Genomic DNA, 16,080 nt, shown 5'->3' with positions numbered 1-16,080 from the left:
CTAGTTTTTCATAATTTTCTTCACAATTCTTGCTTGTTTATTTCTTTAAATAATATTTAGAATCAGTTTTCTGGATCTAAGAGAAAAATCCTCTTAACTTTTCCTGGATATATTATGACTACTGATAAATTCAGAAAAAAGTGAAATCTTTATAATACTAAGTCTTCACAACAAATAACAGTATGAGTCTTTTTTTATTATGTCCTTTAGTAATATTCTTGAGTTTTTCATGTATAGATCTTACAGATTTCTAAGTTTATTCTTCAGTAGTGTATTTTTTGTCATTACACTTTGTTATTGTAAATATTTTTTTCATTATATTTTAGAACTATTTATTATTTGTGTAGAAAAAGACAACTTACTTTTTTTTTTTGAGACAGAGCCACACTCTGTTGCCCAGGCTAGAGTGCCGTAGCATCAACCTAGCTCACAGCAACTTCAAACTCCTGGGCTCAAGCAATTCTCCTGCCTCAGCCTCCTGAGTAGCTGGGACTACAGGCATGCGCCAGCCACCATGCCTGGCTAATTTTTCCTATATATTTTTAGTTGTCCAGATAATTTCTTTCTATTTTTAGTAGAGACGGGGTCTTGCTCTTGCTCAGGCTGGTCCTGAACTCCTGAGCTCAAACGATCTGCCCGCCTCGGCCTCCCAGAGTGCTAGGATTACACCCACCACACTCGGCGACAACTTACTTTTTAATAGTTATCTTGTGCTAGAACACCTTAATGAATGCTCTTTTGTTATGAACATTTTTCATTTTATTCTCTCAATCTTCCAAATGAATAATATCAGCTGCAAATGATGATTTCACCTTTTTCCTTCCAAATTTTACCTCTTATTTTTCTCTTGAGTAATGGAACTGATCAGTATCTCTAGAGTAAAGGCAAACTGTGGTAACAGGGAACATCCCTTGCCTAAATTTTAGTGTTTCATGAGTGGTTTTGGGCTTGAGAGATACATACATATATATACAAATATGTACATATACATCCTAAATTTATTAAAAAAGTGTAATCAAGGATACATGGCGAATTTTATCTAATGACTTCCCAGCATATATGGAGATAATGAAGTTTTTCCTTGTTATTAACATGGCTAATTATGTTAATGCATTTCTTAATATTAAACTATGCTTGAATTACTGATATGAATCCATTTGCTTATAGTCAATATTAGGTCTTTTAATGAGCTTCTGGATGCCACTAATCTATTAATATTGAGGATTACTGCATTTATAGTTATAAGGAGAAATAGTCTCGTTTTCTTTTTTGTGTTGATCTTGTCTGATTATGGTATCAATGTTAGACTGGCTTCATACAAACAATTTGGGAGGATTCTTTCTACCTCTGTACTCTGGAGCCCTTTAAAAAGCATCAAAAGACCACGAGCATGTGGGGTTATTTGAGAAAATTATACAAAGGCAAAAAAAAACACCCAAAAGCACGCACATTGGGGAAAAAACATGACAGACTCATATCGCATACAAAGAGACAATTTCTATAATATATGAAGATTTCCAACATATCAAAAAAAAAAAAACCAATACGTTTAGTAGACAAGAGGGCAAAGAGCAAAAGTAGACAACTGACAGAAAAAACGTACAATGACTCCTCAATTGCATTTACTAATATAATGGACAAATGTGTATTAGAGCTATTACCAGTTCAGATTGGTAAGAACAAAATAATTTATATTTTACCATGTTGGCAAGGTGTGGGAACAGAGACATTCATACATGGCTGGTGGAAATACAAATTGCTATAACTTTTGTGGACCATGATTTGGAAAAATCTAATAATATCAAAATGCACAAGCCCTTAGAACCAGCAATTTCACTTCTATAAATTTATCTTAGAATTTTTCCCATGTATATGACATGAAATATTAAAATAGCTAACAATTATTGAGTGTTCACGATGTACAGTCACTGTTCAAGCTCTTTATAAATATTAGCTAATGTAAGTCTCATAGTAACTCTCTGAGACAGGCATAATTATTCTCTGTTTTTAGAGCTGAAGGAACTGAGGTATGGGGAGGTAAAGTTACTTTTCTAAAATGAAACATCTGTAAGTAGTAGTTGTGAAAATAAAACACAGGTGATCTACCTCTAAATTTCCATGCTTTTAACAACTGTAATATACTGCCTCTCAACATGCACAAGGATACTTACTGCAGCACTGTATGCAATAGCTATATACTACAAATAAACGTCCATTTGTTTACGCAGCAATTGTGTAAATAAATTCCAAACAATGGAATACATGCAGCACTTCAAATGAATGTCAAAGCTCTGTCAGTAACTGATATAGAAAGATCTCCAGTACATTTTAGATGAAGAAAGCAAACTGCAGAACAATGTACACATTATGCTACTATATATGTAGAAATAAAATGAAATAATATTACACACGTGTAATCATACATGTTTGTTCATGCACAGAGTATCTCGAGAAGGATACCTAAGAAACTGCAACACTCCTTACTTGGGAAGGGAAATGGTTGGCTGGGAGACAAGAGTAAAAGAAACACTTACTTTTCACTTTTGTATAATGTGCATGTATATCTAGTCAATAAAGATAAGTTAAATAATTTCAAAAATAAAAAGTGGAAGGGAAAAAATAAAGAAAAACTTTGCCATTACCTATGCCTTTTGTTTATTTTACATATAGGTTATCCACACAAGCTTTTACTCAAAGAAATTATTCCATAGTTACCACAAGTTTGTTAAACACTGGGACAAAGAATGACTTACAAAGCTTAATGTTCACAGTAACTATGTAAGGATACAAGCTTATGGAAAATAGTTTGTCCTACCTGATACGTGCATTACAGTATCTTTTTGCATAGTCAGTCCATGATCCAAATTTTTTTGGAAAGAGAGCTTCAATCTGCATGAAAAGCTGTAACAATACAAGTTGTCAATATGCTGTAATATTTCCAAGTAAATTATAATGATGATGATAAAACCAGTTAATAAAATAATAAAAAGGAAAAAAATATATACTTTCTTTAAGGCTCCTCCTTATTGCCCATTCCCATCCCTGCCATCCTATTCTTCATGGATAACTGTTATCTGTTTCATAAATACATGTTTATACATTTTTCTATATCTAGATAAGCATATGTATATATTCTCTTTTATTCACATGAAGAGGATTCTATTATACATACAGCCACACAACTAGAATCTTGTCCAATAAAACATGTCTTAGACACTTTTAAAGTATAGATAAATCTATTTTTACTTAGTTTTAAGAATTATATAAGCAATAATAATAAAGTATTAAAGGCTGAATAGCAACCCATTATTATGTAAATGTACTGTAAAATATTTAAACAGACTCCTGATATTGGACATATAGACTATTTCTAGCTTTTATGCAGTTACAAAAAGTAATGAGTTCATATAACTGTGTGCATATATATGAATATATATAGGTGTAGGTATATATATTTACATCTATATCTATTAATCATCTATCTATCTATCTCTCCATTCATCTGCATTTCTATTAGAGGGGCTGTAGGCTATATTTTTAGAAATAGAATAGCTGAGTTTAAGGTATATGCTTGTTAAAGTTTGATAGATATTATGTTGCCCTGTAAAAAGACTGTCCCAATTTACTCTCCCATCAATAGAATTATGAAATCTTTTCATTTTTACAACTCTGATAGGCTGCACATAGTAGCATCTCACTGTTTTATGGTAATATGTTTTTTAAAAATAACAGCTTTGAGATATAATTCATATACTATAAAATTTATACTATTAAAGTATACAATTTCGTGGCTTTTAGCATATTCACAAAGTTGTGCATCAATTACCACTACCTAATTCTGGAATATTTTTATCACTCCCAAAAGAAACCCCACACCCATTAGTAGTCACTGCCCATTTTCCCTCCCCTCCAACTCTGGCAACCCCTAACCTACTTTCTGTCTCCATGAACTTGCCTATTCTGGACATTTCATATAAATAGAATCATATAATATGTAGCCTCTTGTGTCTGGCTTCTTTCACTTAGCATAATGTTTTCAAGGTTAATCCATGTTGTAGCATGTATAGGATTTCATTCCTTTTTATGGCCTAATAATATTCCATTTTATGGATATATACACACACACACACCATATTTGTTTATACATTCATCAACTGATGAACATTTTACTTGTTTCCACTTTTTGAATATCATGAATAATGCTACTAGATATAGCTGTATACAATTTTTTGTGAACATATGTTTTTGGTTCTCTTGGGTCTATACCTCGGAATGGAACTGTTAGGTCATATAGTAACTCTATGTTTAACTTTTTAAGGAATTGCTAAAGTGTTTTCTAAAGCAACTTAAGTGCTTTATATCCTTTTTATATGACAACATACTCTTAAATAACCAGTGGATCAAAGAAGAAATCACAAGGGAAATTAGAAATTAAAAATTAGAAAAGACTTTAAAATAAATGAAATCGAGGACACAATATTCAAACACATGAGTTGCAGCAAAAATAGTGCTTAAAGGGAAATTAATAGCTGCATAAGCCTATATTAAGAAAAGAAGAAAGAACTCAAATCAATAACCTAATTTTCCACTTTAAGAATTGGAAAGGAAGAGTAAACTAAACCCAAAGCAAATAGAAGGAAAGATACAATATAGAATGGAAATAAATGAAATAGAAAATAGAAAAACAACAGAGAAAGTCAATTAAACCAAAAGTTGGTTCTTAGAAAGATCATCATTGATAAAACTTTAGCTAGACTCACCAAGATAAAAAAGAAAGAAGACTCAATAAAATTAGGAATGAAAGAGGGAACATTACTATTAACCTCATAGAAATACAAAGGATCATAAGGAAACACTATGAACAACTGTTTGACAATAAATTACCTTAGATGAAATGTTCAAATTCCTAGAAAGACACAAGGTACTATAACTGACTCAAGAAGAAAAAAACAATCTTAATAGACATATAGCAGTGAAGAGACTGAATTAGTAGAGTAGTAGTCCCCCCTTAACCACAGGGATGTGTTCTAAGACTCTCCATGAATTGCATGATACCGTGGAATGCATGAAACCCTATAAATACTATGTTTTTTCCTATACTGTACATACATGCCTCTGGTAAAGTTTAAGTATTACTTAATAAACAAGGAATAGAAAGGAACTTCCTCAACCTGATAAAGAAAATCTAGAAAACCCCCACAAATCATGTAGTACTTAAAGGACGTATGCTCACTCTTATCATTTCCATTCAACACTATACTGGAAGTTCTAGCCAGGGCAGTTACGTAAGAAAATGAAATAAAAGGCTGGGCGCGGTGGCTCACGCCTGTAATCCTAGCACTCTGGGAGGCCGAGGCGGGTGGATTGCTCGAGGTCAGGAGTTCGAGACCAGCCTGAGCAAGAGCGAGATCTCGTCTCTACTAAAAATAGAAAGAAATTCTCTGGCCAACTAAAAATATATGTAGAAAAAAAAAAAAATAGCCGGGCATGGTGGCGCATGCCTGTAGTCCCAGCTACTCCGGAGGCTGAGGCAGAAGGATTGCTTGAGCCCAGGAGTTTGAGGTTGCTGTGAGCTAGGCTGACACCATGGCACTCAATCTAGCCTGGGCAACAAAGCGACACTCTGTCTCAAAAAAAAAAAAGAAAAGAAAAGAAAACGAAATAAAAGTCATTGAGATTAAAAAAGGAAAAAGTAAAACTATCTCTGCAAACGACATGATCTTATATATAGAAAATCCTAAGAGATTCACTAAAACAGTATTATAACTAATAAATGAATTCATCAAGTTTGCAAGATACATAATAAATGTAGAAAAATCAATTGTATTTCTAGGCCAGGCATGGTGCTCGTGCATGTACTTCTAACGCTTTGGGAGACCAAGGAAAGAGGACCAATTGAGGCCAAGAGTTCAAAACCAGCCTGGGCAACATAGTGAGACACAGTCTCTACCAAAAAAAAAAAATTGTATTTCTATACTTGGTAATGAACAATCTAAAATGAAATTAAGAAAACAATTGCATTTACGGACAGATGTGGTGGCTTGCACCTATAATCCCAGAACTTTGAGAGGCAGGTGCCAGGAGTTCAAGGCTGCAGTGAGTTATGACTGAGCCACTGCACTCCAGCCTGAGCAACGGAGTGAGAGCCTGTCTCTCTAAAAAAAACCCAACACTTACAATGTGAAAACTACAAAGTACTGTTGGAAAAAAAATTAAAGACCTAAAAATAAATGGAAAGACTCACATTCATGGATTGGAAGACTTAATGTTGTTAAGATGGCAATACTCCCGAAAGCAATCTACAGATTGAACACAATACCTACAAAAATTCAAGCTAGATTCTTTGCAAAAATTGAAAGCTGATATAAAAATTCATTGGAAATGCAAGGGACTCATAATATCCAAAATAATTCTGAAAAAGAAAAACAAAAGTGGAAAACTCACATTTCCCAATTTCAAAACTTCTAACCTAGAATTTGTAATTTTATACTCTTTTTCTTAAAGAACCCCAAACACAAATTGTACAATTTTCAGGACAGGTAAAACTGGGGTCCCAAACCCTTGTTTTGAATAGTGGCTACCTTGGGTGAGGGGTGAAAAGTACTGACATGATCACAGTGGGACACAAGGGCCCACTGCTGTATTGTTAATGTTCTATTTCTCATGCTGGATAAGTATTCATTTTATTATTATCATTTAAAAATATATATCCTTTATATTCACTTTCTTGAATGACATATTTCATGATATTATTTTTAATCAATCACCCTTATTATTCAATGACCTAATTTTAGAACATTAGTAAATAACTTGGGGTCTACTCTCCCACTACCAGTGGGTATTCAAGAGTAAAAAACTAGGCCGGGCGCGGTGGCTCACGCCTGTAATCCTAGCACTCTGGGAGGCCGAGGCGGGTGGATTGCTCAAGGTCAGGAGTTCGAGACCAGCCTGAGCGAGACCCCGTCTCTACTAAAAATAGAAAGACATTATATGGACACCTAAAAATCTATATAGAAAAAATTAGCCGGGCATAGTGGCGCATGCCTGTAGTCCCAGCTACTCGGGAGGCTGAGGCAGTAGGATCGCTTGAGCTCAGGAGTTTGAGGTTGCTGTGAGCTAAGCTGACGCCACGGCACTCACTCTAGCCTGGGCAACAAAGTGAGACTCTGTCTCAACAAAAAAAAAAAAAAAAAAAAAAAAAAAAGAGTAAAAAACTAAATAAATAAAAGGTAATATTAAACATTTTACCATCACTGTCTATGGATTGTTATGTGTATCTCAGATGTCCAGGGTGGAATTTAAAAGGTGAGCCTAGGTAATACTGTTAGACATGCAATGCTATCACCCAGGCTTGGTTTAATAATTAATATATTAATAATAATGGGTACCATATGTTACGTACTTACTATGTGCCAGGGCACAAGGCCAGGTACTTTCAAAGTAACAGTTTCTTTAACTCTCCCAGCAACTCCATAATACAACAAGCCCATGTTATTTCTATGACTCAGTGTTCAAGGACCAAGCTTCCTTAGGGAACACTGACACTTACAGACTCATAAGTTTCATCCATCATTTCTTATTCCCAACCCTTTAACCATTTTATACATTATACTCTTAGAGTGGCACAAGCTAAATGGGGTATCAAACAAATGCTTTATTCTTTCATTCTAAGTAGATATCTCATCTGGTTTGCACATAAGCTCTAGTTTCCTCTCTACCTTCCCAAATGTGGATCTTGAAGTGAAAGAAGAGAGAGAAGTTCTACAATGCAGTATAAAAGAAATAAAGTAGATTCAACCCCAATCCTAAGGAGCTTATAATGTAAAATAGATAGGATAAATGAAGATTTAGACCATAGAAGAACCTCAAGCACATGTATGAAGAATGTTACAAACTTGTACTAAACATGAAAGCTTTAAAATAAAGATAAAGGCTATTAATAGATTTTACACATATCTACAAGCTTGGCTATGGTTTACACGTAAATAGAGAAAACCAGTCATAAAAAAACACACATATAATCATTAATAGTTTTCTAGAAATTCCCAATGTACTCTTCTGGCATTTGAGAAATTAAAAATTAACAAAACAGGAGATTGATTCAATTTCCTTTTTTTTCTTTTAAGCCCAAAGTATAAGGATTTTAATACCTCTTCAGGCCTTCCCAAAGCTGGAGTTCCTGTAAGAAGAAGGGCTCGTCTGGCTTTCTGTACTATTGGCAATAAAATCTTGCTGCGAGTTGCATTTCTGGACTTCATGTAATGTGATTCATCCACTATAACTACTTTGAAGTTCTGATTATTTAGTGCATCTATCAAAGTCTCTGCATCTGTGGTTAAAAGACCATAACCCAGAACTGTCACTTTGCTGGTCGATATTCTCCTAGAAAAGAAAATCCATGTACTTAAAAACTATCCCAGTAACCAATTTATCATAAACAATACAACTCTTTTGGGGAGAGATACAGAGGAAGAGAAAAGGGGGAAAATAAAAGGAGATGGTATTACTATTGAACCTCAATTTCTCTTAAGATTTTATAGTCCTTAAATATAATGAACCTCGATCCAAAATTTAAAATTTTGCTTAATCAAAATCAAAATTTTGGTCAAAAGATCTTTGGAAGATTTTAGCATCCAGCAAGCCACATTTTACTATGACATGAACATTACGTTTTTTGTTTTTTTTTTTGGAGACAGAGTCTCACTCTGTTGCCTAGGCTAGAGTGCCATGGCGTCAGCCTAGCTCACAGCAAACCTCAAACTCCTGGGCTCAAGCAATCCTCCTGCCTCAGCCTCCCAAGTAGCTGGGACTACAGGCATGTGCCACCATGCCTGGCTAATTTTTTCTATATATATTTTTAGTTGTCCATATAATTTCTTTCTATTTTTAGTAGAGATGGAGTCTCGTTCTTGCTCAGGCTGATTTTGAACTCCTGAGCTCAAATGATCCACCCGCCTCGGCCTCCCAGAGTGCTAGGATTACAGGCGTGAGCCACCGCGCCCAGCCTGAACATTACTTTTTGACAATATTTGTTTTTACACACCTAGGATCATGCATAAAGTAGATACTTAAATATTAGTTGACTCTTCAATGAAACCTTCACACAAATAGGATAGCAATTTTTCAACTTGGTGCTATTGGTATTCTGAGCAGGATAACACTAGTATTACAGGGCTGGTCCAGTACACTGCAGGGCTTTTCCCTTCCTGGTCCATCCATTAAAGGCCATTGGAGTTCCTAAGTCACTGTGACAACAGAAAGGCCTCTGGCCCGGGGGTGATGGAATGTAGTTAGAAGAGGAGAGGGTACCATGTCATGTAGAGAACCATTGAGCTAAAGTGATTCCCTGATCTTTTGATTTCTATAATTCATACATCTGTAATATTCTTTATCTTACTGTTCATGAAATTATTCATTTACATATTTATCTTTCTTACTGTATCATGAAATTGGTGAGGGCAGGGAATGTGTATTATTCATCTTCGTATATATTCATATAACACTATGCTCCCAATGAAAGTTTGTAGAATGAAATGATTAGACAACTGAATTCATTAACACTAAAACATATCACTTTTGCATTTTCTATATTACCAGTGAAAAATACAGCAGAGTCAGTCTTCTGTAATTCTCTATCTTCTAACAGAAAAGGCAGAGCTCCTAAGTAGCCAGTACCACCATGGCAACTGCATTTTTTAAAAAAATGACAACTGGATTTTAAGCCCTGGATAAATCTACTTAATAAAAGACCTATGATTTTCTCACTGTTCTAAAACACCAGAAGAGCCTGCAAAAGAAAAGTACAAGGTTAATATTACTAACTTAAATATACTGACAACAATACATAGAAGACAAAGGCTTCAAAGGCCACTGCAGCAGTCTCTGTAACTTCTATCCTGCCATGTCTCAACTAGTGAATATGGTCTGGGCATAACTGGTATATGCCAGCAGGAAGCATATGTATTTGTGGTAAACACATGATGATATATACCTAAACCTGCATCTTTAAGTACCTGGAAAATATTGGGTAGTTTTTCTATCCTTTAGCTAACATCCTCCAGAAAACTTATACTCTGGGGTTGTAGTCTTATTTAACATATCCTAAATTTTATTCAAATAAAAATATGCGTCACTATTTAATTGCAAGAGTGTATTTCCAAAATAATAATGAAAACTAGATGACCTAAAAGTTATAAAAGATAACAGAAGAGACATATTTTAAGAAAATTTAAATGTAATATTTGAATAAATTATAGCTAACAGAAGAGGGTTATGGAGGCCTTAAATTCTACATTCTCTACATTCTTAAGTCTTTTCAATTTTATGCAGTTTTATTAGAGAGGAGATTTATTTATAATTATTATTTACATTTTATTTTATTTACTTTTATTTATTTTATTTTTTTTTTAGAGACAGGGTCTTACTTTGTTGCCCAGGCTGGAGTGTAGTGACATGATCATAGCTCACTGTAACCTCAAATTCCTGGGGTGAAGCAATTATCCTGCCTCAGCCTGCCAAGTAGCTCGGACTATGGGTGCATGCCACCATGCCCAGCCAATTCTTTAATTTTTTGTAGAGACAGGGTCTTGCCCAGGCTGGTCTCAAATTCTTGGCCTCAAGTGATCCTCCCACCTCTGCCTCCCAAAGTGCTGGGACTTTGGGAGGTTCATAGGCATGAACCACCACACCTGGCCTACATTTCATTTTAACCATGCCCATAAAGACGTATTTCACTGAATTACGGTTGCAAAGTTGAAAGAGAAAAAGCCCTCCATCCATTTTGTCTATTTCATCCTTTCACATTCTCAAAAGCTAACTTTATTTGTACAAATACTCTTTATGTTAACAGTCTTAGAGAATACAATATAGTAAAGTAATACTATAATCAAAAAAATCTATATATTAACAGATATTTATTTCAGGTAGACATACTGCTTTTTATTTAAGGTTCAGAAATAGATAATTTTGAACCTCTGAAAACATGATAATTTGCATGATTCACCTAGATATTCAATGTAATAACTTATCAATATTCAAATTGGTTGCCTTACTGCAATGGCTAGAAAGCATAATGAGGAAAAAAAATACTAGCAACATTATGATAGATTTTTAGAGTAAGGACTTCAAATAACCACACAGCAAATATTTTCAAGATATAAAATATCTGACAGATTAATGCTCTAAAATTAGAAAAAGACATAAAATATCAAAATTAACCAGGTGCAGTGGTTCACACCTGTAATCCTAGCTACTCGGAAGGCTGAGGCAGGAGAATAACTTGAAGCCAGGAGTTAGAGACCAGCCTGGGAAACAGAGCAAGACCCTGTCTCTATAAAATAAATAAATAAATTTTAAAAAATTAACATATTACAATTATAAATTAACTTAATAAAGAAAATCAAACTTAATACTAGAGTCATATATAAAACTTGCACATTAACTATTAATAACAACTTAGAAAGCAAAATCTATCATGGTTATTGTTAATAAAAGATCACAGTTTCAAGTTAATCATTAAAAAGTTGTGAGATTTATTTTTGAGCCCTAAAATAGTTAAAGTATATTTAAGGTATATATAAAGTAGATATATTACATATATATTTAAAGGTATGCATATTTTACACTTACCTTAAAAATATATCATAAAGGAACTCAGAAATTAAATATACTGTTGGGTTTAAGATAAATAATTCATATTTTAAAATGTAAAATAAAATTCTCTACACTACATACTTCTAAATTATGACCTGTAGGTGATTTCATTTTAAACATGAATATATACTAAATATACATAAGAAAGACTTTTTTTCTTATAGATTATAAAGTTATTCTTACCCAACATCAGTTTTATTCTGAATAACATTGATTTCTTCTGGACCTAGCTCTGGGATCCATTTCTCTATTTCTTCTGCCCAAGGGTACCTCAGAGATGAAGGGACCACTATTAAAAGAGGCCATTCTTCTTTATAGAAGTAAGCAATTCCAATTGCCTGGATTGTTTTTCCAAGACCCATCTAAATTAAAAATAAATATATACTTGTTAAAAATAAAGCCTAAAATATTTTGAAATAAAATAAGTAATATAAATAAATACTAAATATTTCAGTTAAAATAATTTGCCAATGTAAAATCACTTGGATTACACAATTAATAAAAAGTTTGACATTACAGGACCTATGAAATCAAGCAAATTATATTATTTTCAAACCATTTGTGATTGAACTTGAGGTAAAAAAGGACCCCTAAGTTTAAACAGTAGTTATACTGATTTTATATAATAGTTTTATAAAATGTATGTAACCATTTATAGTTTATTCTCTTAACACCGTAGTAAATGCCTTACCTATATAGCACAAAATCATTCTATTTTAAAACTAGAATAAGCCTTGAGTAATGCACATTTTACAAAAGAAGAAGTAGGCACAGAGAGGTTAAATTATAAATCACAGCTAACTGAAGCAAAACTAGTATGAGATCCCGGGTCTCTGTTATCCTCCCACTTGATTGTTTTCACACTATTATGCTGCCCCATCTCTAAGCTATTCTCATTTAAAAAGCAGTTACTAAATAAATGTTTTGTTCATAATTGCCAGAAACTAAAGACAAGTCAAATGTGTTTCAAACTGTGGTGTATCCATAAAACAGAATACTATTCAGCCATAAAAAAGGAGCAAACTTGTGATCTACACAACATGAATAAATCTAAAACGCATTTTGTTAAATGAAAGAAGCCAGATTTGAAAGCTACATACTATTAATATATGATTGCATTTATATGTCATTCTGGAAAAAGTAAAAGAATAGGGACTAATAGCAGATCAGTGGTTGCCAGGGGCTGGAGGTGGAGGAGGGGAACAGTAGGAAGGAACTCTGGGGGATGGAGTTGGTCTGTATCTTGATTTTAGTAGCAATTAATTATATGATTGTGTGCATTTGTCAGAACTCATAGAATTGTACACTAAAAATGGGTGAATTTACTCAAAAGTGTGAATTACATGTCAAAAATCCTTACTTTTTAAAAAAAGTAATTATTAATACTATAGCAAACAATAGGAAAGAAAAAGACTAAAACATAGATGGGCCCTACTTAACAGACTATTCAAAAGGAAAAAAGACAGACATAGAAACCTAAAACAATGAGTGTTAAATGATAAAAGAAATTAAAGAAAAGAAAAAGGAGGTTTGGAAGTCTCCACTGACAAAACATTTTGTTTACGTATTTTTATTAAAAACAAAAAAGCAATCTTAAAATAATTCAAGCAAAGTTATCTTATACCAATCAAACTTAAAATAAAAATGAGAAATAGTGTAATTTGCTTAAGAAAATGTTCTTTGGACTGGAGAAAAGTCTAGCAAAGGTAAACATAGCAAATGGAATTTAGAAAGTGACCGTGTTTTTAACCTGGCATATATTAATAGTAAGTGCTCAGATATCATTTGAATTCATGAGTGAATGAATGACTCACTCCCTAAAATAGATAAGACCCAGAAGCAGAAAAGTTGTTTGCAGTTTTAAAAAGGGAGAGGGAGGTAACAGAAAAGCTTTTAGTCCAAGACAGCAGTAATATTAGTCACCATTTCAAAATTTTGAGCCACATAACATGCAAGTATATAGAAGCAAAGCTAAGTCTAAAAGCTTTTGATATTGAAACAAGACCCAGTTGAGATAAAAATTGTTTTCTACCTAGTCTTTTAAGAATAAAATTGAGGTTAACTCAGGCAGGGCTTGGTAACAGGTGGGTTAGAGATAGACACACACAAAACCCACATATTTTACTGTAAAATTAAATAATTTAACATCTTAATATTCTATAGATCTTTCCAAGGAATAGCGTACAACCCAACCTTGAGGCCTATATATCCAAACGTAAAGTTTACCTAACGGTAGTAGACACCAATCTAAGAGTAAATAGCAAACGTTTATATAACTTGGTTTTGTAAACATGAAACAAAGAGCAATTATACACCAATATATGGTATAATAACTGGTATGTTTCCCTCTCCTCAAAGCCCTCCAATTCTAATACCTGAAATCACTCAAACATCTCTGAATTCTGGGACCAACTTGGCTCCAACAGAGTAGAAATTTATTACAGATCCTTACCTGGCCAGAGTTCATCAATGTTGCTGCTTCCCTACCTCAACAACTCTAACCATTAAAACAGTTCCAGGAACTTAAACATGGCCTTAGTTTTTGTGTGTAGACTGTATCACTAACTTTATGCTACAGTTTTGAGTCTCTGCTGAGATCAGGGATGTATGTCTTCAATAGGAATATGTAGAAACAGGACTTGAAACAACAGGTAGAACAAAAGACAAAATTTCAGTTAAGAGGAATAAGGTCAAGAGATCTGTTGTGCAACATGGTGATTACAGTTAATAACAATGCATTATATTCTTGAAAATTGCTAAGACAGTAGATTTTAATTGTTCTCATCACAAAAAAAATAAGCATGTGAGGTAATATACATTATTTAGCTCAAATTAGCCATTCGACAATGTATACTTCTTATTTCAAAACAACATACTGTACATCATAAATATATATAATTTTTGTTTGTCAAATAAATAAATGTTATCCACTGTGAGTTGATTTTTGTGAGAGGGGAAAGGTGTGGATCCTGTTTCAGTCTTCTACATGTGGTTATCCAATTTTCCCAGCATCATTTATTGAATAAGGATTCTTTTCCCCAGTGTATGTTTTTGTCTGCTTTGTCAAAAATCAGATGGCTATATGAGAATGGTTTTATATCTGGATTCTCAGTTCTGTTCCATTGGTCTGTATCTGTGTTCTTGTGCCAGTACCATGCTGTTTTAGTTACTATAGCCTTGTAGTATAGCTTGAAGTCTGGTAAATTGATGCCTCCCAATTTATTCTTTTTGCTTAAGATTGTTTTTGCTATACTGGGTCTTCTCTGGTTCCATACAAAGCGTAGAATTATTTTTTTCTAGATTTGTGAAAAATGATGTTGGTATTTTAATAGAGATTGCATTGAATCTGTAGAACACTTTGGGTAGTATAGACATTTTAACAATGTTGATTCTGCCAACCCATGAACATGGTATGGTTTTCCACCTGTTTACATCCCTGCTATTTCCTTCCTCTGTGTTTTGTAGTTCTCCCTGTAGAGGTCTTTTACTTCCTTAGTTAAATATATTCCTAGATATTTTATTTTCTTTATTGCTATTGTGAAGGATATTGAGTCTTTGATTTGGTTCTCAGTTTGACTGTTGTTAGTATATAGAAATGCTACTGATTTCTGTACATTGATTTTGTAACCTGAGACTTTGCTAAATCTGTTTATCAATTCCACTAGTCTCATGGCAGAATCTTTGGGGTTTTCTAGATATAAGATCATATCGTCAGCAAAGAGCAATAGTTTCACCTCTTCTGCCCCCATTTGGATGCCCTTGATTTCATTCTCTTGTCTGATTGCTCTGGCTAGGACTTCCAGCACTCAGTTTTTAGAAGTGGTGATACAGGGCAACCTTGTCAGGTTCCAGTTCTAAGTGGGAATGCTTTCAATTTTTCCCCATTCAATATGATGTTGGCTGTGGATTTGTCACATATGGCTTGTATCATTTTTAGGTAAGTCCCATCTATGCCTATTTTGTTAAGCGTTCTTATAAAAGGGTGCTGAAAGCGTCTGCACAGCCAAGGAAACTATCACAAGAGCAAACAGACAACCTATAGAATGAGAGAAAATATTTGCTTGCTACACATCCAATAAAGGGCTGATAACTAGAATCTATACAGAACTCAGGAAATCACCAAGAAAAAAATCAAACAACCCTATCAAAAAGTGGGCAAAGGACATGAACAGAAACTTTTCAAAAGAAGATAGACTAATGGTCAACAAACATATGAAAAAATGTTCAACATCTCTAATCATCAGGGAACTGCAAATCAAAACCATAATGAGGCCGGGCGCGGTGGCTCACGCCTGTAATCCTAGCACTCTGGGAGGCCGAGGTGGGCGGATCCTTTGAGCTCAGGAGTTCGAGATCAGCCTGAGCAAGAGCGAGACCCCATCTCTACAAAAAATAGAAAGAAATGATCTGGACAGCTAAAATTATATA

The 16,080-nt window shown here is 33.9% G+C and overlaps 1 protein-coding gene across 2 annotated transcripts in view; it reads right to left on the bottom strand.

Annotated features, from left to right (window-relative positions):
• The window catches only part of ZRANB3 (zinc finger RANBP2-type containing 3), a 212,900-nt gene that overhangs the window by 92,257 nt on the left and 104,563 nt on the right, over window positions 1–16,080 (bottom strand). For both annotated transcript variants that reach the window (XM_069473214.1, XM_069473223.1), the window contains exons 3-5: window positions 11,836–12,014; window positions 8,151–8,382; window positions 2,816–2,901 (exon numbers count right to left, since the gene is read on the bottom strand). In XM_069473214.1, the coding sequence (XP_069329315.1) occupies window positions 2,816–2,901; window positions 8,151–8,382; window positions 11,836–12,014 (497 nt within the window). The remainder of the gene's footprint in view (window positions 1–2,815; window positions 2,902–8,150; window positions 8,383–11,835; window positions 12,015–16,080) is intronic.

Source organism: Eulemur rufifrons, chromosome 1, assembly GCF_041146395.1.
Source record: "Eulemur rufifrons isolate Redbay chromosome 1, OSU_ERuf_1, whole genome shotgun sequence".
In the NCBI taxonomy this organism is placed as follows: Eukaryota; Metazoa; Chordata; class Mammalia; order Primates; family Lemuridae; genus Eulemur; species Eulemur rufifrons.
The sequence above is the reverse complement of the archived record's forward strand: the minus strand, read 5'-3'. Positions and strand labels throughout refer to the sequence as shown.